This window comes from Notechis scutatus, chromosome 4 (genome assembly GCF_049901735.1).
Source record: "Notechis scutatus isolate UNSWTSFEM ecotype Mainland chromosome 4, rNotScu1.2, whole genome shotgun sequence".
In the NCBI taxonomy this organism is placed as follows: domain Eukaryota; kingdom Metazoa; phylum Chordata; class Lepidosauria; order Squamata; family Elapidae; genus Notechis; species Notechis scutatus.
The window spans coordinates 25867803-25892020 of NC_142012.1; the positions used below are offsets into that span (position 1 = coordinate 25867803).

General features: G+C 35.4%; 1 protein-coding gene across 4 annotated transcripts in view; it reads left to right on the forward strand.

The window, feature by feature from the left end:
• The window catches only part of FAM241A (family with sequence similarity 241 member A), a 57703-nt gene extending 35316 nt beyond the window's left edge, over nt 1-22387 (forward strand). For 3 of the 4 annotated variants that reach the window (XM_087962962.1, XM_087962964.1, XM_087962963.1), the window contains exon 5: nt 19591-22387. In XM_087962962.1, coding sequence (XP_087819088.1) covers nt 19591-19836 — 246 coding nt within the window. In that variant the 3' untranslated portion in view covers nt 19837-22387. Of the gene's footprint in view, nt 1-8893; nt 9450-19590 lie in introns of those variants that run through there. The other variant, XM_026668695.2, reaches the window with a different exon arrangement.
• Nucleotides 22388-24218: the final 1831 nt, after the last annotated feature.

Here is a 24218-nt window from a genome sequence, read left to right on the forward strand (position 1 = left end):
TGCTAGAGGAAATGGTTGAGAATTGCTTGGGCAGAAAATAAAACCAGTCATTCAAGATTAAATGAAGGTAGTTTTATGTTTATGTTGCTAAGCAATTTATGTTGCTAAGTAAGACAGTTGTTAAGTGAATTTTGCCCCATTTTACAACCTTTCCACAGTTGTTAAGTAAATCACTGCAGTTGTTAAGTCAGTAACACGGTTGTGAAGTGAATCTGGCTTTGTCAGAAGGTCGCAAAAGGTGATCACATGATCCCAGGACATAAATATAAGCAATTGCTAAGCATCTGAATTTTGATCATGTGACCATGGGGATGCTACAAGAGTCGTAAGAGTGAAAAATGGCCATAAGTGACTTTTTTCAGTGCTGTTGTGACTTCAAATAGTCACTAAAAGAAAGATTGTAAGTCAACAACTACCTGCACTCACTGGAAACACTAATAACAAAGCTAAAATTTAAACGCTTTAGAAAAATAATGACGAAGAATAAATCTTTTGAGACAATGTTCACAAAATATGCTTGGAAAAATCCAAAACAAAAAACTAGCAGGTGGCAAGATTCTATCATATAAGCACAAACATCAAGAAATAGTTGCACATAGACAGTTCTGGCAAACTGTTGTACAATGACCACAGTGAGTTGGAAATGAATGAATAAAACTGAACAAAAGAATAATACTAGATAGTGTACTGTTGTATCATACAATCAGAAAGGACATCTTGTACTACATGGATACCAAGATATAATTTATAAATGAATTTTGAATAAGTCAAGACAGGTAAATTGTCAAAGGAAAAAAAGAGCACATTTTTATCTTGTGGGTGCTGAAGAAATAGAAAATAAGAACAGAAGGAATATTTTTTCAACACCTCCAGATGTGAGAGACTTTTGAAACAACTGGCAGCTGATCTCTGTGGATTTAATATTATTTAGCTAAAGATATAATTAATGAACTAGTCTTACTTGGATTTTATGTACTCAGATTCTGCCAGATTGATAGCAATACTATACTGTTTTGAATATTCCTTCCTCTATCCTTATTTAATTGCTATTAAAATTTAGAGAGGACAGACTGAATATAAAAATTGTATTTTTAATAAAAATAAATGACTATGTGTACATATTGTAGCTATATGTAATTTAGCCACCAGATGGCCTAGAATCTAATTGTATCACCACTGGATCAGAATCTATCTATTATGATTTTAATTATACTGAAGATGATAAAGTTCTTACTTAACTGGCTGACCAGCAATCCTGCTAAGCTTCCAGAAAGTTATAAACCAGGGAAAGGGAACCTCTACCCAGTGTAACACTCAATGGGAAAAAGTTATTAATTGTATAGAATATACACTAAATGGAGAGAGTTTAGAATGCATTGAAATAATTTTTATCCATGATGTCAACCCACAAGGAAAGACCCTGGATTATCTTGCAAAGGGATCTACTCCAGCCTGATTCGTCACAATGGAGCCTGTAAGTAAATCCTAATCTATGTTGTAAACGTACAACATTTTATACATTAGTAATAAAAAAAATCCAAGCATCAATAACCCATCCAGCACATGCAGATTTTCTGGCATTTCAGATAATGCTGGAGTTGTTAATAGCTTGCTCCTTATCATCCCAGAATTAGCCATTTCCCTCTCTCAATAATTTCCAGATGAACTTTAATTCTAATGACACAACCATGAAAATTAGCTGATTCTTGTATGTTTTCTACAAAATTCACTCATACTACAAGTAGATCAAAGTCTACAGGGAGATTTCTGGTTTAATTAAGTAACTCAGCAAGGTTGAGCTTGTTGAAATGAAGAAAGTGAATTTGGAACAAAAGAACTGAGCTAAAATGAATTCCACACTAAACCCTGGATTTAATAGATTAATGAAGGATGTCCCTTAAAGCTGGATAAATGACATCTTAGTCTATTAAATGAAAACTGGAATATTTTTAGCCTCAAAACATACTTATATATAATGTAAGATTTGTGTGTTTGAATTAGTGCCTTCAAGTCAGCATTAACTATTGACAACTGCCTTGACTTATTCCTGCAGTTTTTTGGAAGTGCCTTGTTATTGTTTTCTTCTTAGTGATATGATAAACAGCCCAAAATCACCCAACTGGCTAAACCTAAGGCAGGGCTAGAATTCAATCTCCAGATTTTCAGTCTGGTGTTTTAACCATTATACCAAAGTGGCTCCCAATATAAGAATTCCATATAGTATTACCAACAGCAGAGAAAACCCATTTGAGGGGAAGCAGCAAGGATTATTGGTCCATTGTCCATTGTTTGGAAGGAACTGTTACTGCCTGCAGTTAAGACAAAGTTCATATCTGTTAAGCCTGGATTCCCCAACGGGTGTTAAGGAAAACAAACTAAACAGAATGTGCAGCGAAGTCAGATAGGAAGACAGGTAAATGTGTGAGATAAGCCTTCTCGTTAACACGCAGTAAAAATAGATACGCTTGTGCTATAAAAATTATAATTTATTCCATTTAAGAATTATAGCATAGTCATTATAAACAGTCCATTAGTCATATACCAAATTCAGTCAAGTCTTGTCGAGGATACTCTAATTGAAAGTCCGTGTCGAATAGCCAGTGTCAGTACACATATAATAAATCTGTCCAAAACTTATCTTCTCTCCGTTGAGAAATATCTTCAAAGTAATCCAACACTTCTTCTCCTCCCCGATCCTGCAAGAACGCAGTCTTCAATAAGCCAGCCAGTAATTAGGGATCAGTAAGCCAGAGAGTGCCTTGCTGCTTATATAGTACTTTTACAGCTGCACCCTTAATTACATTCCTTTAGCTTAAAGTCACATACACTTTATCTGACAAACCATGATACCTTATTTATTATTTTTACCCAAACCAGTTAGGGTAAACAATGTTATCCCTAACATTCTCCCCTTTTGGGTAATAATAATAATATTACAATAATATAACCATTTACATCTTTAAATCATAATTTTCACAACTCTCTTTAAATTTTACAACACCTTGAGCTTTTGTAAACTGGTCTGCAATATTTTCTTCCGTCATGCAGTACTCAAGTTTAATTAGACCATTTTTCACAGATTCTCTAACATTTAAGTATCTTAAATCAGTATGCTTTGATCTAGTATTTACAGCAATATTAGTAGCTAATTGTATAGCTGCCTGGTTGTCCTCGTACACAATAATGGAATCTTTAACAGTTATACCCGTGTCTAATAATAACTGTTTATACAGAATTAAGTCAGTACATAGTAATGACAGACATGAAAATTCTGCTTCCATCGTTGACAAGCTAATATGCTGTTGCCTGATTGACCTCCACCCTATTAAAGTCTTACCAAATAATATAGCCATCCCAGATGTTGATTTTCTAGTGTTTATGTCAGTTGCAAAACTTGCATCTGCATAGGCACTAAGATTCAAATCACCTTTTGGCTCTAGATACAATGCATGATGCATTGTTCCTTTAAGATATCTTAAAATTCTCTTTAGTGCTTGCCAATGACATTGATGTGGATCATTATTATATCGTGCCAGTTGATAAGCTATATCTGGCCTAGACCAATTGCTTATATATGATAAGCTACCAATCAAAGATTGATATAAGGTCTTATCAAATTTGGGACTTTGAGCATCAATTTTGCAAATTTCCTGACTCATTGGAGTCTTTGCAGGCTTACAAAGTTCCATTTTATACAATTTAATTAATTGGCAAATTTTATCCTCTTGAGATATCTTAAATCCTTTTTTGGTTTTATTAATTGTCAATCCTAGATACTTTTTGATTTCACCTAAATGTTTTAATTTTATCCTTTTGGCTAATAATGAAATAATCTCAGTAGCTTCATTATTGGTCTTAGTAATCAAAGCAATATCATCTGTAAATAATAACAATAATGACACCGTTCCATTATTTTCTCTTTTAAACATACATGGATCTGCTAAACCAGATTTAAACCCTATATTGTTTAATTCTTTCACAATATATTGGTTCCATTCATAGCCAGATTGTTTCAATCCATATAAACTCCTCTTTAGTTTCCAACAATCATTGCTATTTACTTTATTATTTATACCAACCGGTTTTTTCAAATATATTGTATGCTGCAATGGTGCATGTAGATATTCAGTTTCTACGTCTAAATGGTTAACTATATAATTATTCTTAGCTGCCCATACTAAAGCGGCTCTTAAAGTTGTAGCCTTAAGATTTGGTGCAAATACCTCATCATAATCATATACATTTTGGTTAAATCCTTGTGCTACTAACCTAGCCTTATAAGTTACTTTCCCATTATTTCCAGTCTTTACTTTAAATATCCATTTGCATCCAACGGATTTTTCTCCTGGAGGTAATTTGGTTTCTTCATAAACCTTCATTTCCTTTAATGAATTTAACTCTTTTTCCATTGCCTTTTGCCAATTCTCCTGATCCTTAGCAGGATACATCTTAAGTTCATCTATGCTAGTAGGAACTTTATTTACTTGGCAAATAATACTTGCCTGATATCTTTCAGGTGGTCTGGTTATACGCGTTGTGCGTCTAGGTATAACAGGACTTACAGGTGGACTTTCCTTTATTTCCTGTTCTTGACTATCTATCTCTTCTTGATCAATTATTTCCTCTTGATCTGATTCTATTTGCCCTTCATGGACTTCTTCTTTAATTGGACTTTTCTTATAACTAGTCTTTTCTTTCTGCCTCTTGAAAGGTTCTATAATAACATCATTATCTGAATCCTGTTCTAATCTATTCCATCCTATATGTTCTAGGAATTGTGCACTAGCACTGCAGTATACTCTAGATGTACCTGGTTCCCAGAATCTATAAGATCTATGGTTTGCTTGATATCCAACAAAAATTAATCTTTTAGCTCTACGTTGTCCTTTGTGCCTGAGTTGTGTAGGGATATGCACCCATGCTGGTGCTCCAAATGTGTGAATATAACTCAAATCAGGTTTCCTACCATGCCACAGAGTGAATGGTAATTCACCTGTTGTTGAATTAACAACATTGTTTAATATGTGATTACCACACATTATTGCTTCTCCCCACAAATTGTCAGGTAATCCAGAATCAGATAACATTGTTCTTCCCATTGATTGCAGTGTTTGGCCTCTTCTCTTTATAAATGCATTATGCTGAGGCCTATATGGTGCAGACTTTTTATGTTGAATACCTGCCATTCTAAGTCTACTCTGGAATTTATTATTTGTAAATTCCGCACCATTATCTGTTATAAGAGTTACTAATTTCTTTTTAGTTTTTCTCTCTGCAAATCTTAACCAATTAAAGAAATTTGTATACATTTCAGTTTTTCTCTTCATTAGAAAACAGAAACCATACCTAGAATAGTGGTCCATTATGCTTAATATGTATCTAGCACCACCTACACTTGGCTTTTTAGGACCTATTATATCGGCAAATACTACCTCTAAAGGCTCTTTGGTAGTAAATCCATCAACTCTATTTGCCGGTATAACTTTGCTTTTGTTTTGATTACAAGCAGAACATTGCAAATACTTATTACAAGGTTTCAAACTTATTCCTTTAGATAGTTGAACAGTTCTCTTAATCATTTTAAAATTTAAATGACCTAACCTTCGGTGTAACAAGTGAATACATTCATCATGAGGTTTCTTATTATCATAAACTGTGTTAGCCAACTCTAAACCATTATCATTTAACACATATAATTCACCTCTTAAAGATGCAGTAATTTTCTTACCTTCTTTTTCAATTAAACAAGTATCTCCCCTAAAGGTAACTATGTATCCTAATCTAACCAACATTCTAACAGAAAGCAAATTAAATTTAAGTTGAGGTACATATAACATTTTTATGTTCTCCTTTATACTAGAACAATGAGCTATACCTTCACCTTTTGCCTTCATATTCCATCCGTTTGCCAATGAGATATGTTGTGTACTCATGGACATTTTTACAAATTTTTTGTTATCATTTGTAATACAGTGGGACACACCACTGTCAACCACCCATAAATTATTATTTACAACTCCATTACTATACATTGCTAATTCATAATTCTTATTTCTTCTTTGATGGCTTCCAGCATTCTGGCTTGCATTCTGGCGCTTTGGTTTCTTACAAAATCTTGCTAAATGTCCTCTCCCTCCACAATTAAAACACTTTTTAATTGCGTATGCAGTTGGAGATTCATTATTTTCCTTTTGAGGTTGCTCCCTCCTTAACTGTTCTCTTTCAAGCCTTCTTCTGGCCTCTTCAATCAATCTGCCAGTGATATCAGTTAAAGTTAGGCTTTCTTTAGGCAATATTTCAAGAGAAGTTACGTAGTCATCAAAACTTTCATCTAATGAAGATAGAATTATGTAGACCTGGTGTAGCTCAGAGAAAATTAACTCCTTCTCATGAAGTTCTTGAAAAATGCTTTTCATAGTATTCAAATGACTCAGCATATCACCATTCTTTTGGAGATACGTGCGGAAAAGCTTCCGTGTTAGATTTATGTGAGCACCAACGTTATCTCTGACATAAATCCTCTTCAGTTTTTGCCAACACCCAACAGCAGTTTGCTCTCCGCGTATATGAACAAGCTGCTGATCAGTTAATGATAGTCCTATGATGCAAAGTGCTTGTTCATTTTTCTGTTTAAATTCTTCTATCTTTTTACTATCTTCCTCATCTTCAGGATCCCATTCTTCTACGTTTGGTGGATTTTCAATTATGTTCCACAGACCTTCTCTTCGTAGAAGTAGACTACATTTCATAGACCATGAAACATAGTTTGTTCCATCCAGCTTGGATATAAGGGACAAACTTTGTAGACTGACTTGTGCCATGTTTCACTATATGGATTTAAACTATAATTGATAAAACACAGCTGTCTGTTTACTGTAACGTGTAACAACACAAAAATCTCACTTTTTACATAAACCTGTTTTTATCCTAGTTAAACTGACTTTGCAGTCTCTCTGGGCCCATAACCAGTGTTAAGCCTGGATTCCCCAACGGGTGTTAAGGAAAACAAACTAAACAGAATGTGCAGCAAAGTCAGATAGGAAGACAGGTAAATGTGTGAGATAAGCCTTCTCGTTAACACGCAGTAAAAATACAGATACGCTTGTGCTATAAAAATTATAATTTATTCCATTTAAGAATTATAGCATAGTCATTATAAACAGTCCATTAGTCATATACCAAATTCAGTCAAGTCTTGTCGAGGATACTCTAATTGAAAGTCCGTGTCGAATAGCCAGTGTCAGTACACATATAATAAATCTGTCCAAAACTTATCTTCTTTCCGTTGAGAAATATCTTCAAAGTAAACCAACACTTCTTCTCCTCCCCGATCCTGCAAGAACGCAGTCTTCAATAAGCCAGCCAGTAATTAGGGATCAGTAAGCCAGAGAGTGCCTTGCTGCTTATATAGTACTTTTACAGCTGCACCCTTAATTACATTCCTTTAGCTTAAAGTCACATACACTTTATCTGACAAACCATGATACCTTATTTATTATTTTTACCCAAACCAGTTAGGGTAAACAATGTTATCCCTAACAATATCCAGTAGATTTTATCAAATCAGAAGCCCCTTAAGCAGTGGTGGGATTCAAATAATTTAACAACCTGTTATCTGCCCTAATGATTTCTTCCAACAAGCAGTTCACCAAACTGCTCAGAAAGTTAACAACCAGTTCTTCTGAAGTGATGCGAACTGGCTGAATCCCACCAGTGCTCTTAAGCTAAGATTCATTTAATCAATGATTTATTGTATTAAAATAATTCTCTGCATTAATGTAACCAACTGGTTTAGCAGATAAAGATTTTCAACAAGGAAATGGGTGTTTGTTTGGGTGGGCATGTGAATTAAGGCCCCTTCTTTTTTTATTCAAAGCCAATTAAAATGATACATTATAATACAGTAAATACAGTTGATTATCTTTGCTCAATTAAAATCTGTGTGGTTTCATTTCAACTTAACCTCCACAAAATTGAGGAGAAGAAATGACACCTGGGTACATCAAACTCTTTATTTCTGGCTATTATCTTTTTTGTACCTGGCTCGAAGATATAATGGTTTTAATAAAAACAAACCACAAACAAAATAAATCTAATAGATCAGTGCTTCAATTCCTGTTCTAAAAGCAACAGCAGACATTCCTATAGATTTATTGGTGGGTCAGCAAAAAGGAGAAAAGCCATTTGTATGCCAGTCCAAGTTCTAGTAAAATATTTATCAGCTGATGATGTGCTCAGATATATCTTCTGCTGTTTTATTTCTGCCGCCTTGGGTGGCTCTCCTGGTCCTGAAGAATCTGGAACCTTCTGCAGTATTTGGTTAAATAAAAACCTTTCGAGTTGATTCCACAGAAAACGATATGGAAATGATTTGATATTACTTTCTTCTTCTGTGTATTTTCTTCTTAACTCCCGAGTCCTGCGATATCTGGATCCAAGCCAGCGTAGCTTCGAGACATCAGCCGAGGCTGCCTAGAAGCTGATCCCTACCTGGGTCTAATTGGTGCAAGCTAATACGTTGGTGATAGTCAGCATCTGGATTGCTGTCACCTAGGCATGGGTACAACAAAGCCTGCCAAAGGGCTAGCCTTCCGCGGCTTGCATTCGGTGTAGAGAAGCAGAAAGGACTCCTCTCCACTTAACTCTGCACATCCAGTCCTGGTCTGCACCCCTTCCCCGGTTTAGCCTGTAGAAAACGGAGCTATGAGAGCGAAAGATAAAGTCTAATCTAGGCCGAAGGCCACAGCTTGACATCTTCACAGACAACATTTCCACCTGCTTTTCCCCTTCACCAAGAAAAGAGCGGGCGGGCCGACATGGCCCCGCCCACCCAGGGGCCGGGATTTAATAAAGGCAGTTTTAAAGGTGCAACGAGAAACGACGGTTCAAACGCGCTCCGTATCCTCCCCTCGCTTCCCCACCACAAAGCCCCCTGTGCCGCGCCGCAGCCCCCACGCCGCCCTTTCTCACACATACACACACACACATCCGTTGCCCGCCCTTCTTTCTTCCTTCCTGCCTTCCTCCTCCTCCTCCCCCCGTCAAACCCGTGACAGCCTTTGAGGCACGCCCTGCCAGGCCGGAGCTGCCGTTTTGAGGGCAGGCTGAGGGGCGGCCGCGCGTTGCCTTCGCCCGCCAGCCAACGGGACGACCTGAGCGACCGCGCGGGGTGTGTGCCCCGTACTGCGGGCCCTCCGCTTTCGTAGGCGCCGGGACGGGCGCCGGCGACGACCATGGGCTCGACCGAGGAACTGCTGCTGCCGCCCGAGTACCTCTTGGAAAGCGAGTGGGAACGGGAGTCGGCGCCGCCGTTGCCGCCCTTAAGGGGCAGAGGGAGCGCACCCCGCCACAAGCGGCGGCGGCAGCAGCAGCAGCAGCAACCTCAGTCCTCGCTGCCTTTGGCGGGGGACGAGGACAAGCCGCATCAGCAGCAGCAGCAGCAGCAGCAGGTGAGCGCCAGGGAGCTATCGTGAGAAACGGCCACTTGCCGGGGACGCGTGTCACGCATCGCCGGGCGGTGTGTCACACCGAGCCCCGGTTTCCTGTTGAAGAAACCAGGTCGGGGGGGTTCCGTTTGGGGAATCCGGATCGAGAGGCCTTTGTTCCGCCCTGGTACGCTCTCTTGGCCTTCTCCTGCTCTCAGTGGCAGACATGAGGGTAACGGGGCTTGTGTGTATGTGAGGAACTACACACCTACTTGCACGAGGCACTCAAGACCCAGTAATCCCCGCCGGCAGGCAGGAGTCCCGTTCCCCCTCCTCCCACTCTTCCTGACAGAGCTGCAGTGTTGGAGCTCGGAGGTGAGGTGTTTCCCCCACTACCACCACCACCATTCTGGAAGAAAAGAGATCTAGTGTGGTTGTTTTCCCCCACCGTAATTGTGGCAGGGTTGCATGTGTCGAGATTGCCTTCTGGCTGGTTAAGTTGGGAAAAGGCTTCCTCCTGGAGAACATGAAAATCTTGCACTTCCTCCAAGGATAGTGGAAGTGCCCTCTTGCTAAGTTTGGGGATGAAGAAAAACATGCACAAAAGGACCATTTTGACATAGTTAGATAAACACTTATTGTGTTCTTAAGAGTAGGATTATTTCCTACTTGTGAGCTGTTTCCCAGACTACATTAAGATTTTTTTTAAGAAATCAGGAAGATGTACGACATCATAAGTTATATAATAAATAAATTATAAACATAATTATAAAGCAATTCTGCATTGACATTTAACTGCTTTTTTTTCCTTCTCAGTCTCATGTTTACGGGTCTTTAGGTTTTCTATATTTGAGAATATTTTACTCTTCTGTTTTTGATGTTGCTGTCTTTGGCTCAAATCTATCACTGTATCATTGCTCAGTATCCTTTGCAGCCTGTCCTACCCAGTCTGGAGGCCTCTGATGTTGAGACAGGCACGTAAGAAGTTAAGTTGGCTGTTGAAGAAATGGTGTATAATAGTCATATCACAACTAAAGTGAAAGAATTCCACACTTGCCTATTATAATTTCATTGAAATGTTGACATTTTTAAAAGCAGGGAGTTTTCATTTCCGTAAAATTTAAAGAGAATAATAAAGCACATACTCACACAGAGAAGAAATGCTTAGCATTATACTTAATCAGCATAAACTGACGTGCCACATCATTCAGGTATTTGTGCTTATGATTTGGTACTGAATCATTTTTTTAAAAAACATCTGGACCTTTACTTGGAGCATTTTGCTAATAACTATGAATATTTGAATAATAAATGTAAACATGCTGATATAATTAGATGTACGTCTCACAAGAATGACTTGAAAAAATGACAGAGATAACTATAAAAGTTCTGAATGTTCTCACACTAAGCAGGTGGCAACATTCCTCTGCCCTTGGCTAATCTACAAAATCTCTAAACAGATTTCAGCTTGATTAATATCTAAATGGGAAACCACTAAGAAATCCTGGGGAGATGGCAAGGTTGGTAGGACAAGCTCCAATATATGAACAGCCAGCAAACTCCACTCCTGCTTGCACAATGTTACCTAGCATGGAAATGAAATGTTTGCAAGAAAGCAGCTGCAAGAAAGCAGCTAAGCTCAAAAAGCATCAAGGACCCAGCAGTTGATCCCTGAGCTGTTCTGCTAGAGGTGTAATAGTGTAATACCACAGAAGCAACTCACACACACTAGCTTCAGACTGCTATATTTTGCACCAACTGTTACATCCAGGTGGTTTTCAAGGGCAGACCACATACAGTGGAATGCAGTAAGCCAGTCATGGAGTAATAAAGTGCATGAGTGTCACCATAATTTGAGATTGTTATTACAGTTAGCAAAAACTGGTAAATTCATTCTGTCTGTTTTTATTTGATCCTAAACATTAGAAAACAGAATATTTCAGAGACAACTCCCAAATAAGTCTTAAATATATTATGTCTGTTAAATTTCTGTTATTAGCAGAGGTATACAATGTGTAAAGTAAAAAAATTAGACTATGTTAAATAGAACATCTCCACAGCATTGATCTTCATTCACATATGATAATCCTCAGTTTGTATGAGACTCAAGAGCAAGTGGCTCAAGAGCTGACATATGAAAGTGCCTGATGTCATTTTACTCAAAGTGATGGGAATATAGTCATTTACCAAACTGAAGAAAACATGAAATTTTGCAAATAAACACAGTACCCCCAAATTAAAAGAGATTTAATTTTAGGTTACTATTTGCTCCAACTAGACTTTTCTAGTCTAATTATTTAATATCCTAGCAGATTTTATTTTCTTTGAGGCTATAATTGTAATTGTATAATTTCTTATTAAAGAGAATGAGAGAATACTAAACACCCAGCATCTGTAGTTTCAAAATTCTACATAATAAAATTTTGTGATGCAATTTCCACCTCTAAGCAGATGTTTCAAGGACATTATTAAATTATTGATTTTAGAAGTACTACAAATTAATATAAATATATATTATTTAAATAAAATTAATATAAATATAGAAGTGAAATTATTCCCCAAGTACATCCTTCATTTCACACTTCCTATAGAAATAGATGTTTACTACAATTAAGGGTACTTTGTATTCCTTTTTGCCCTTTAGATCTCAAGGTGCTATACAAATGTATACAATATTTCTATTTACTATGAACAAAACTGCATCTTTTATGTAATCATTGAAGCTTTATAAAGTAAAACTGAAACAAAAAGCATCTTTGAAAGTATATACCTAAAATTCATTTTAAGTTATTATAGGGCCTATTCTCTTTTTTTCTTTTTAGCAGACTAATTAAAAGTAACCTTCCTGAAATAAAGGATATGAAATCCTAACATGTTTGAGCAAATTTGTACAGGAATGTTTCAGTTATATAGCACAGTTCTCCAATAAGGTCAAGAATCCTTGACCTATATTTATTAACCTAATTCTGTAATTAGACCAGTTATCTTTATAACTAAGTGCTGGTTGCTTCCACGATTTAACTTAGTTCATTTTATATTATATCTTTTTAACTTTTGAGTTTCTCAGCTTCTGAAATAATGTAAGAAAATAATATAGTGTTAACAATATTAACGTTAAAAACATGTATAGTATCTATCTTTTATAAAGCTTCAAAATCAATTAATGTTGGAGAGTAACCAGGAGGAGGGGGGCTCAAGTGGAAAATTAGCATGGACTCGCCTCTAAGGACAAGAGGGCAAGATCTCTCCCTCCCTCCCTCCTTCCCCTCCCACACACACACACATGCTTTTGAACCTTATCTAATCTGTCCCAGACTAAAGCTGCCTGTCTGGGGAGATTCCTGTGCTATAGGCAGAGAACAATAAAGTAGTTTGAAATCTACACATGAGGGTTTGGTTGTTCGCACCTATCAAATACAGGCACTTTCGGTGTACTTGACCACAAATTTGGTTGGTAATTTTAGTGCATAGTTTGTGTCAAAAGCAGAGCTATTACACGATATCTAAAATAAGCAATCCTTAAGATAGTTAAATATTTCCTGCCTTTGCTCTGCCCTCTAAATGATCTTTTAAATGTGTCCTAGATATATGGAAGCTTCTTTTCTCTGAGTACTTTCCACATAATTAAATTACTCAATTGGGATATTCAAATTAGGGCTCTTTTGAAATAGTTTGGGCGGGGGGTTCTCTGAGCACATAGGAAACTGCTTTTTTGGATTCCAGTAAACTCTTTTTGTGGCCCCGCATGCCTGAAACATCTTTTTTAAACTGAATACAAAGCATTAAATATAGCCTTACTACACTGCCTTAAAATATAATGCTTTACAATACATGGGAACGTGTGCCAAGTGTTTCTTTTCAAATTCTTAAACAGTCTTGTTCTTTACAAGCTTGATTTGCGCTTCAAAAGGCATTCCCCAACAATCTCTGCATGCATGTACATGATAGCCACTAAATGAAGTAGCCATACAAGCACATAATGCAGAAATAACCAGCTGTAGCTTCAAAGAGGTGCTTTGTTTGTCCAGTGCTACCGGTATTAACCAACTAAGAACCAATCTGGTGCAGTGGTTAAGGCATTAGGCTGCTGGATGACTTTGGGCCAGACATTTTCTGAGACCTCGGGAAGCAACTAAAGGCAAGCCAATTTCAAAGACCAGTCCAGGCAGTTACCAGTTACTGACTCAAAGGCACTAAAAAAATTACCAACTATTTGAGGCACATCAAATTACCAGATTGCACAAAGGAGAGAAAGGAAATATGCCAGTGTGTTTCTGCCTCTGTGTTTTTCTTGACTGTACTGATTTGATAGTATCTGCATGTTTTATTGTTTTTGTGGTATATTAGTTTTATGTCTGCCATTAAGGAAGAAACTTTACTTCAAAATGGCAAAGAATGTCTACAGGTAGTTCTCAGGTTATGTTTGAAACTAGAATTCCTATCACTGAGTGATGTGGTCATAAAGTGTGATGTCACATAACTGCATGGCTTAGCAACAGCAGTCTCCATTACTGTCATGAAGTGAATACCTCACATGACTACAATTTGCAACTTCCTACCAGCTTCCAGCAAGCAAAATCAGTGGGAAAGTTGGCAGGAAGTCACAATCCTAGGAGGCTTGTAAACAGGCTTGTAGGTGGGTAAGAGCTATGGAGGCGGGCAAGGTAGATGTTGTGGCATCATATAAGGGCAGGCAGTGGAAAGTGCTGACGAGCCAAGGAGAGGTAGGCATATGCTATTGAAAGCAGGGGGATACTGGGGGTGGGTACACGCGTTACAGAGTACAATATCTTATACACCATAGCCCAATTCCTTAGGGAAAATAGAGTGGTCAATGTCTGGAATACTCTACCCAACTCTATAGTCTCTTCCCCAAACCCCAAAAACTTTAACCTTAGACTGTCTACTATTGACCTCACCCCTTTCCTAAGAGGTCTGTAGGGGGCGTGCATAAGCGCACCATCGTGCCTACCGTCCCTGTCCTATTGTTTCTCTTATTCTTTTATTTTTCTTATATGTACCCATTTCATGTATTCACAACTATGTATACACTTATACTTATTATCTTGTAAACAATTGGCAAATCAAATAAATAAAATAAATAAATAAAAAAGCAGAAGTGACTTATGGCTTTTTCTGCCAGCTTCTCCAATGACTTGTGGGAAGTTCACAGGAAAGGTTGCAAATGGCTATTACATGATTACGGGACACTGTAACCATTATTAGTGTGAGCCAGTTGCCAAACATCCAGTTCATGATTATGTGCTGTGAGGATGCTGCAATGGCCGAACCTCGGGATGCAGTCATATGTACCACTTGTAAAGGACTGTTACTTTTTATTCAAACAGACACCTATCATGGTCAAGAATAGATATGATTTGGATGTCAACAGACTTAATTTCTAATATACAGGAAGTAAATATTGACATAAGCACTTGGGCTGATCACAACCCAATAAGGATTAAATGGAAGCACCAGAGGAAAAGACCAAGATGGACTTTGAATAATTCAATCTTGAAAGAAAAAGAATTTATTAATAATATAGAAAAAGAATTGGCTTTTTTCTTTAAAGAAAATAAACCAGAGGCAACCTCATTACAAAATGTATGGGACACTATGAAGGCATATACTAGAGGTGTGATTATAACCTATACAAGAAGAAGGAACACTAAAAAGAGACAAATACAACAGACTCTAGAAGAAGACTATAAGATTGGAGAAGGAGCTACTATGAGCTACTACCCACAACACAAAAATATTAAAAGCCAAATGGATATAATTAAACATAAAATAGGATTAATGGTAAAAGAAGAACTGGCGCAAAATATTAGGGGAGCTAAACAGTATGTTTTTGAAAATGCAAACAAGCCAGGTAGATGGCTAGCATATAAATCGAAAAGAGAAAAAGAACTAAAAAGAATACCACAACTAACAGATGAAAATGGCACACTATGTTATGGAAATGAAGAGAAGAAAAAAATAGTGCAGAGATATTATGAGAAATTATATGATCAAGAGACAATACCAGAAAGGAAAGTTCAGCAATACTTACGAGAGGCAGAATTACCGAAAATACCTGATGAATTAAAGACTATGTTAGATGAGAAAATAACAATGATGGAGTTGACAGAAGCAATAAGCAGACAAAACACTGGAAAAGCTCCCAGCCCAGATGGGCTACCAGCTGAATTTTATAAGACAATACAGGAATCAATCTCTACTACAATGCTTGAAGTACTGAATGAGGTCTTGACAAAAAGTAAAGTACCTGACTCATGGACAGAGGCATATGTTACACTTATACCAAAAGAAGATACTGACCCTCAACAAATAAAAAATTATAGGTTTATGTTCTCTTATTTAGTTTGTTCTACATTCTAGTTCCCTATATTCAGCTTTTATTTAAAGGCTTTGAAACTCATCATTTCAAGTATCCACACTCAGCATTCCAATATAACATTTAAATGTATTTTCAGTTTGATACTTGTGCATGTTGATAAAGGGATTTGTTTTTCTGAATAGCTTCCTCCAAATAAATGTACATAGAAGAACATCATTAAAAATCAAAGTTTTGAAGTTCTACAAATTCAAGAATCGTAGAATCTTTATCAGACTTGGAATCAATACACATAGTCCTCGACTTATGACCACAATTAGTATTGGAACTTTCATCACTAATCTATGTGGTCATTTGAGTTGTGTCCGATTTTACAACGTTTTTGGATCCTGTTAAGTCACCACAGTTGTTAAGTTGGAAGCCTCCTGGGAAGGATACAAGTGATGACCATGTGATCTTGTGACACTGCATCCATCATAAATACATGCCAGGTGCCCAAATTATAATCACATGACCGGTCATAAGTTAGTCTTTTCAGCACTGTAACTTTGAACAATCATTAAACAAATGGTCTACCTGTAGTACTACACAATTTACAATGTTAAGATTTGTTAAGGCCGTTGGTCAGTTTATCAGAACTATGTGGACTAATTAAAAGGACACTTCCTGAAATGGAAGGCATACAGTTCAAAGTTTTTTGATATTCTATTTGTTTCATTTTTAACATAAAAGATAGGTCTCAGTCACAAATCTTTTTCCTTGTCACAATTATGATTTAATATAGCTTGATGGAAATCTAGTCTCCACATCAAGAAGTATGATTGTCTCTATTGATATATTTTTATGAATGTAATGGAAAGAACAGTCTTGTTTGGAAGAAAGTGAGTGAGTATCTTGTATTTAGAGTTTTTTCCAGTAAATAGCTCTTGCCTTCTGAAAGGCTTTTAGACTAGTGCTTGTATGGAAAGGTAGGAAGTTTTTCTCCATTGTAAATACACTAACCAATGTGGAATACATATCTTGTCATAAAAATGAAAAAGACAAAAGAGATTTCTCTCCAAGACATCTAGTCACAATTGGTTTTATGTGTGTGTGAGAGAGAAAGAACACTGTATATGCTGCATAAATGTTAACATTGTTGGATAAAAATGTGAATGTTTCTACTTGCTTTTTGTATATCCAAAAATATGTTTTAAATACTTATTGTTTAAGTTTATAACGCTGATAGTAAAAGCGTTGTCCATGAAATACAACATTTGTGTTTCTCTGCTCAGAATCCAGAAATTCACAATTAATACATTTCTTTTTTCCTGTCTTAATTAAAACATGTATTTTTTAAAACAAACAGGGCAATTACAATTTTATAGCAAATGCCTGTAAGTTTTTATAAGTGCTAAATAAGTAAAGAAATACTTTACAATTGTCTTCAAAATCAAGCATAAGAGAAACTATGAATTAAAATTAATATCACAAACAATACAATGCAGTTATAGAACAGGACTTTCTTGTCTCATTGCTTAGTATGGAAAAAAACAAATGGCTGTAATGCTATTGCCTTTTTATTGGGATATGAAATTTGCAAGCAAATTAGAACATGAGGGAACAATTTTCTTGAAAGGATTTTGACTTTACATTATCTGTTAAACTGATTTTAGAATAGAATTTTAGTGTAGTGCAGGGGTCCCTAACCCCCAGTCCATGGACCGGTGCCAGAATCTGGGCCATGCCATCAAGCGAAGCCCCATCTGCAAGATGCAGGCAGCCCATGAAACAATGTCCCCTCTGGTCCATGGAACAATCCTCTCTCTGTGGAATCAGTCCCTGGTACCCAAAAGATTGGGGACTACTGGTCTAGTGATTAGACCAAATTAGAAAGCAGGAGACTGAGTTCTAGTCCCATCTTAGCCATGAAGGCTTTGAACCACCCAATCATTCTCTGCCCAGCTCATCTCACCTGATTGCTGCTGTGAGGAAAATAGGTTGGATCTATTCTTGCCTTGAGTTATTTGTAAATAATAAAAGCAGGATACAAATAATTAATGCAGGATACAAATACATAACACAGAATGAATTATGGAATATTGGAATCACTCAAATTATGCTGTAGAATAAAGAAACCAAATAAAGACTAAATCCAGATAGAAAGGTTTGCTTTGCACACACATTTTATGAAGATACAGCACTTATTCTTGTAACATTTAATTAGCAGGAAATAGTAGAGCCCATAAAAACAAGTTACTGAGTTTTGTGAAACAAAAAAATCCTATACAGAAGCGGGGGGGCAGAAGTAAATTGTTTTTGATTATTTGAATTCTTTTTCAGGATCTGTTGGAAACAAAGAGGAGGAAGCAAATTACAATGTATTTCAGGGTGGATTGTACTTTATGTGACAGTGTCAGTATATCATAGTAAGAAATGTAGCACTAAATCAAGTCAATCTAAAATGTTTTGTTTCCGTGATACATTTATTCATTTAGTTATTATACTCTATTATTTAATAAAACATGTATTTATTGTTAAATATAAAAAAATACTTCTGTGAAGGAAAATAAATTTTGCTAATAGTACACTATAATTAAAGGTGGAAGCCCACCCTTGCTTTGTAATAGTATTGGCATATTGCCTAAAATATTGAAGACGAGCTTTTGGCTGTTTCTCTTTAATAGAAACATTAGCCAAAATCATTTAGTGATTACATTACTCATCTTTTTTTAAAAAAGATCTTACCATTGAAATATATAGGATTGTACAGGATTTAGCTACATAAAGAAACAATTAAATTTGCATCTATTAGTCAGTCATATAGTCCTATTAACAGACTAAAGAGGAAAATGAGAGACAAAGTATTTTTTCTATTCTATGATCCATGTAATAGTTGAGCATTTTTGATAGAAGGCGGAAAGCCATACTTCCTTACAGTAAAAGGCTAAAATACTGAAAAAGGAATTACATCTCATATATCCATACAAGCTAGTACCTTATGTAGAATCTGGTAATGACTAAAACAGATTGGGGAATAAAGATACTTCATATATAAGGTTCCCTGTCCAGTTGTGTCTGACTCTAGGGCACAGTGCTGATCTCTGTTTCTTGGCCGAGAAAGGCAGCGTTGTCCAAAGTCATTTTCCATAGTCATGTGGCCAGCATGGCTATATGCCAAAGGCGCATAGAATGCTGTTACCTTCCTACCAAAGGGGTACTATTAATTTACTCGCATTTGCATGCTTTCGAACTGCTAGGTAAGCAAGAGCTGAGGCAAGAAACAGGAGCTCACCTGATTACTTGGTGCCAGGTCTTGAACCTGGGCTGTCAGCTCCAGCTAATAATGGTTATATGACAAACATAACAATACTATTGAAAGAAAGATAATTGTTTAATAATATAAAACAGAACTAGTTAATTAATTAATTAATTTTGTTGAACTATTACCATCTGGCAGACGGTACAGAAAAATAAAAACAAGGACAAATAGGCTGAAAAACAGCTTCTATCCCAGGGCAGTAGCTCTTTTGAATTCTGCTGTATGTTGGTGTGGTGTTGGTGCGGTGTTGGGGGTTTTCAGTTCAATGTGTGGAGGATGAAGGATGTGTGTTTGTGTTTATTGTCATGGTCATGATGTACACTGAAGATGGTGTTTGATTTCGTTGTACAAGGTGCAGTGACAATAAAGTAAACTAAACTAATTATGACAAAAAATATTTCGGATTATTACCTTTAGAAAAACAATAAAATCTATTTTACATACAAAGTTGCATTTTTAAAAGCAGGATTAATATCACATGGTTTTGTTGATATAGATTAATAATCTTTATTCTCTTTTTATTCTAGGTCCTACAAGAAGAAAGGGAAAATAATACTGAATCAATTACTGATGACTATAAAAAGATGGGGACTCTCTTTGGTGAACTCAACAAAAGCCTGCTAAGAATAGGATTCACAAGGATGTATTTTGGAGAAAGGATTGTAGAACCTGTAATAATCCTGTTCTTCTGGATTATGCTCTGGTTTCTTGGACTACAAGCTCTTGGATTAGTGGCTGTCCTGTGCCTTGTTATTATATATGTTCAGCAATAAAATACACTGGATAGACTATTTCATATCTTGATGGATTTGCATATTTAGCTGAACAAGAGTACAAATCATTGAGCTGAATATTGTGTAGCCATTAAATATTTGCATGGGTTTTTCTTTCTCCCAATCTTTGTAATTTAAAAAGAAAAAGCATTCTTATCTGTCATGAATAGGTGAGTAAAAGATTCTCAGTATGAGGCTGTGTAGTCAAATCCTTCATTTAGTAAATCCTATTCACATTTTAAGAGGTTTGGAGGTACAAACATATTTTTCATAGTATGAATGGTGCTTTTATATTCATGTAACAACTATTCTCAAAAATACATTTTATATTAAAACTAAATGTTAAAAAGCCAATTTTATGAGCTCCAGTGTTACATGATTTTTTATCACAATGTAAATCTTGCAGATTTCTTTACTGATGTGTATGCATAGGAACTCATCTTAAGCAAATCTGTTTTTGTATAAATAGTGTCATTAATGATTTGGATGTATTATGTAATGTATTAGAAAAATGTCAGTCTAAAAATTCTTAAATAAGACAGTAAATCTGGTAGTTTTTTTTCATTTCATTTTTTTCATTATGTGTGTACTTAGAAAATTTTCTCCAGAAAAAAATTAGGATTCCTCCTTTCTTTTTAATGGACTTCTAATTTATCTCAGTTTAATTATGTGCAGTCTCAGCAGACAGATTATAACAGCAAGCTACATAAAGTATTTTTTCTGAAATTGTCCATGTTTTCCCTTTTAAATGAGTATTTTGGGGAGAAGAAATAAATACATTTCCTAGTAATAAAATCAAGGACTGATATGTATTGAGCCAAAATATTGTTATCAAGTTTACAATGTAAATATTGACATCAAAGAACTTATTAGACCATTAAGTTATTTAAGAACCATGCAGAACGTAATTGATAAAAACAGCTTGCACAGTTGCTCCTCAAAGCCATGCTTCCTGTTACTTTGTTAAGTCAGTATTGTGCAACTCTAGAACTCAACTGAAATTTTTTTCAGTTAAGTTCTTTGTATAGCTTAAAAGTATGATAGTTATGATTACATTGATTTACCAAGTGAAATTTTTTTTGAAGAGGAAAATTGGGATAAGTAGTATATCCATCATAACTGTAGAAATGCATTGCCAAACAAATTCAGTCCACAAATGAAAAGTCCTTTTTGCCATGTTTACCACAGCAAGAATCCAATGCAGAAGTAAAACAGATTACTTTTTATCTGCAAGACTATTATGTCATTCTTAAGCTGTTCCAAGTATGGTACCGATTTCTGAAGAAATATGTATGAAAATATCGGCATAACACTAGATCAATGGTTTAAAGACAAAAGGAAGATTGACTGGATAAAAACTAGCTTTCATGATATTTGTTATTTATGGTAATAAAAAATTTTATCTTTATACTTCAGCTGTTCTAGGCAGGACATTTTAAAATATTTGTAGCTGAAATTGGCTTTTATTATTTAAATTTAAAAGAAATTCCAGCCTCCATTTTAATAGTCAATTTTTATTTCATTGGGTCACTAGATTTTATTTTTTACTCATCTAATTCATGCAAATATTTTTTAAATTAAAACTTGCTTATTTTGTTGTAGACTTTAAAAATATCACTGTTCATGTGACCCTATCTAAACAATCTACAAAAATCAAGATTGATTCTGTAATAAAAAAAACCAATGAATTGTTTTGTATCTTGGGTGGCTGTTACAGCTCTCTAATAGACATCTGAAGGTTCTCATTTTGTAGAGGAAGCATGCTGATGTGTTTGAATGAAATGTCAGAATATGTACAGAAAAATCAGCTTCTCAGCAATCAGTATAGTTGGGTATTCTATGCCCTTTTGGGGGGACAAGAGTGGGCTCCAGTTTAGAATGTGAACAATGTCTTCATAGGTAAACCTGTTATTGGTGGTGAATTAAGTGCAAATACCCTAAGAATGATTTTCAAATTATTTTCAAGTAATTATTCAGTTCAAACCTGTAGTGTGTGTATATTATACTGTAGGTGTGATTGATTGATTGATTGTATTTCGGGCCCAACATTTGGCCCATTACAATGATTTTGAAATGATTTTAGAGTATGATTGCACTTTTTGGAATGTTTTGATCTTAAATGAAACTTCTACATTTTGATCTTTAATTATTACCATTCTACTATTTATAACTAATACGTTTTGGAAAGGAATGGAGCAAATATGTACTTCTTTTATATGAATTATTGACTACAGTACACCGAAGAACCACGCACTATGGTTTCATTGACAATGATCCTTGCTGAAGCTCTTCACATGTCAAAATATGTTACTAGATTGGAGAGGGAGAAATCAGTATTAGATACACTGTTCAGGAAGATGCAATCAGACATGGAGACTGGTAACCTCACAGATTGTTTTGAAAGCATTTTCTGATCACAAATAAGGATTTGCTCTGAAAAATGTAATACTGAGAATGGTTTTAATATTCAATTATTTCCTCAGAAATGTTTGTATGAAATTATGCTTCTACAAATCTGGATTTTTTCAATAAAATTTCTTTTGGTTTAAAAGTTGCTTTTGCCTGATTTTTTAAAATAAATTAATGGAAATTTATTTCATTAATTTATAATGAAATACCTTTAGTAAAACAGGAACTTCAAAAGCTATAGTGGTATTCTGAAAGTTTTTTTAAAAATGTTATTTCCAATAATTAAAAATTACAGGTAGTCCTCAACTTACAACAGTTCGTATATTGGTTGTTAAAAGCTACAAGGGCACTGAAAAAGTGACATTGTTTTTCACACATACAAGCGCTGTAGCATCCTCATGGTCATGTGATTAAAATTTGAATGCTTGGCAACTGATTCATATTTATGACAGTTGCAATGTCCCAGAGTCATGTGATCACCTTTTGCAACCTTCTGACAAGCAGGTCAATGGGGAAGCCAGATTCACTTTACAACCGTGTTACTAACTTAACCACAATGGTTCACTTAACTGTAACAAGAAAAGTGGTAAAATGGGGAAAACTCAAATGTCTCACTTAGCAACATAAATAGTGGACTCAATTGTGGTTGTAAGTCTGACCTGTAGTCAGACAAGGAACTTCTTTAAGACTAACATTTTCTAAAAAATATAATCAAAAAGTAAAAGAACTACATGACCAATTCTATAAGATGTGAATAATAAAGCTCATTCTGCTTGTGTACAGGTAGTTCTAACTTAGCAATTGCCTCATTTAATGACCATTTGTGATTATGACAGTGATGAAAAAGTAACTGATCAATTCTCACATTTACAACCTTTGCAGATCTATAAAGCAAAAGAAAACTGATGTAAGATCAAAGAACAGTCCCAGTTTTACTTAGCAATGACTTCACTTAACAAAATAAGCTGCTGGTCACAATGTGGTTGCTAAATGAGGACTAAATGTAAAAATGCTTCAGTGGATATCTTCTCAATATTAAGTTATCAAATGGTCATATTGGAAAATCAGGTATACAGTGTAGTCCTACGCACTTTTCATCTCATTAAATACAGTGGAATATGCTTCTTAGTAGAATTTCTAGTATGTGATTAATATTGCACATTTTAAATTTTAATTATTTGAGTAACTATGCAGTTTCACTGAATCTGTTGAGCTGTTGAAAGGTAATTTCTCTGACTAAAATAATCAGTAGATTCCTTAAATTTGTATCTTGTCTAAAGACAATTTATGTACCAAGAGGAAATATATATTGCTATAATTATATATTGCTCAAAACATTTTGCTTCCCAAGTCCAGCATATTAAACTCCTAAATTTTGAACTTCTAAATCAAAACAACCAAGAAGCATTCAAGACAACCAAGATCATTATACCTGTCAGGGCATTTATAGTTGTTTTATTTGGACATTGAAAATGGATAAGTTGTGCAGTATTTTTTTTAAGAAGGTTTATTTCAAAATGAGCTTTCCTCCTATTGACTTCATGACAATATTCATATAGTTTTCTTGGCAACAATGCAGTAATTACTTATAGCTGCCTTTTTCCTAGATGATTTTTTCCATTTCCTGGCTACAGTTAGGTAAATTATTTAAACCTACTACATTCTAATTTTTTCCAATAATTTTATGAGAGTTCACAAATACAAAAATAAGTCTAATTCAAACTAAAAAAATATTAAAAGTAAAGGAAAAAAAAGTGCAAGAATAAAAAAAGGAAAAAGAAAAAGATATATAAAGATGATTTCCCCCTGCTTCCAGGAAAGTAAAAACAACTTCAGTATCTTAACACCTTCTCTAATTTAATTTCCCATAACATATCCCATATCGATAATGTATAAAAGATATTATTCATTTCCAATCAGTAAAAGTCTATTAAGAGCTACCAGAAATAAATCATATTTAACCTTAATGTAAG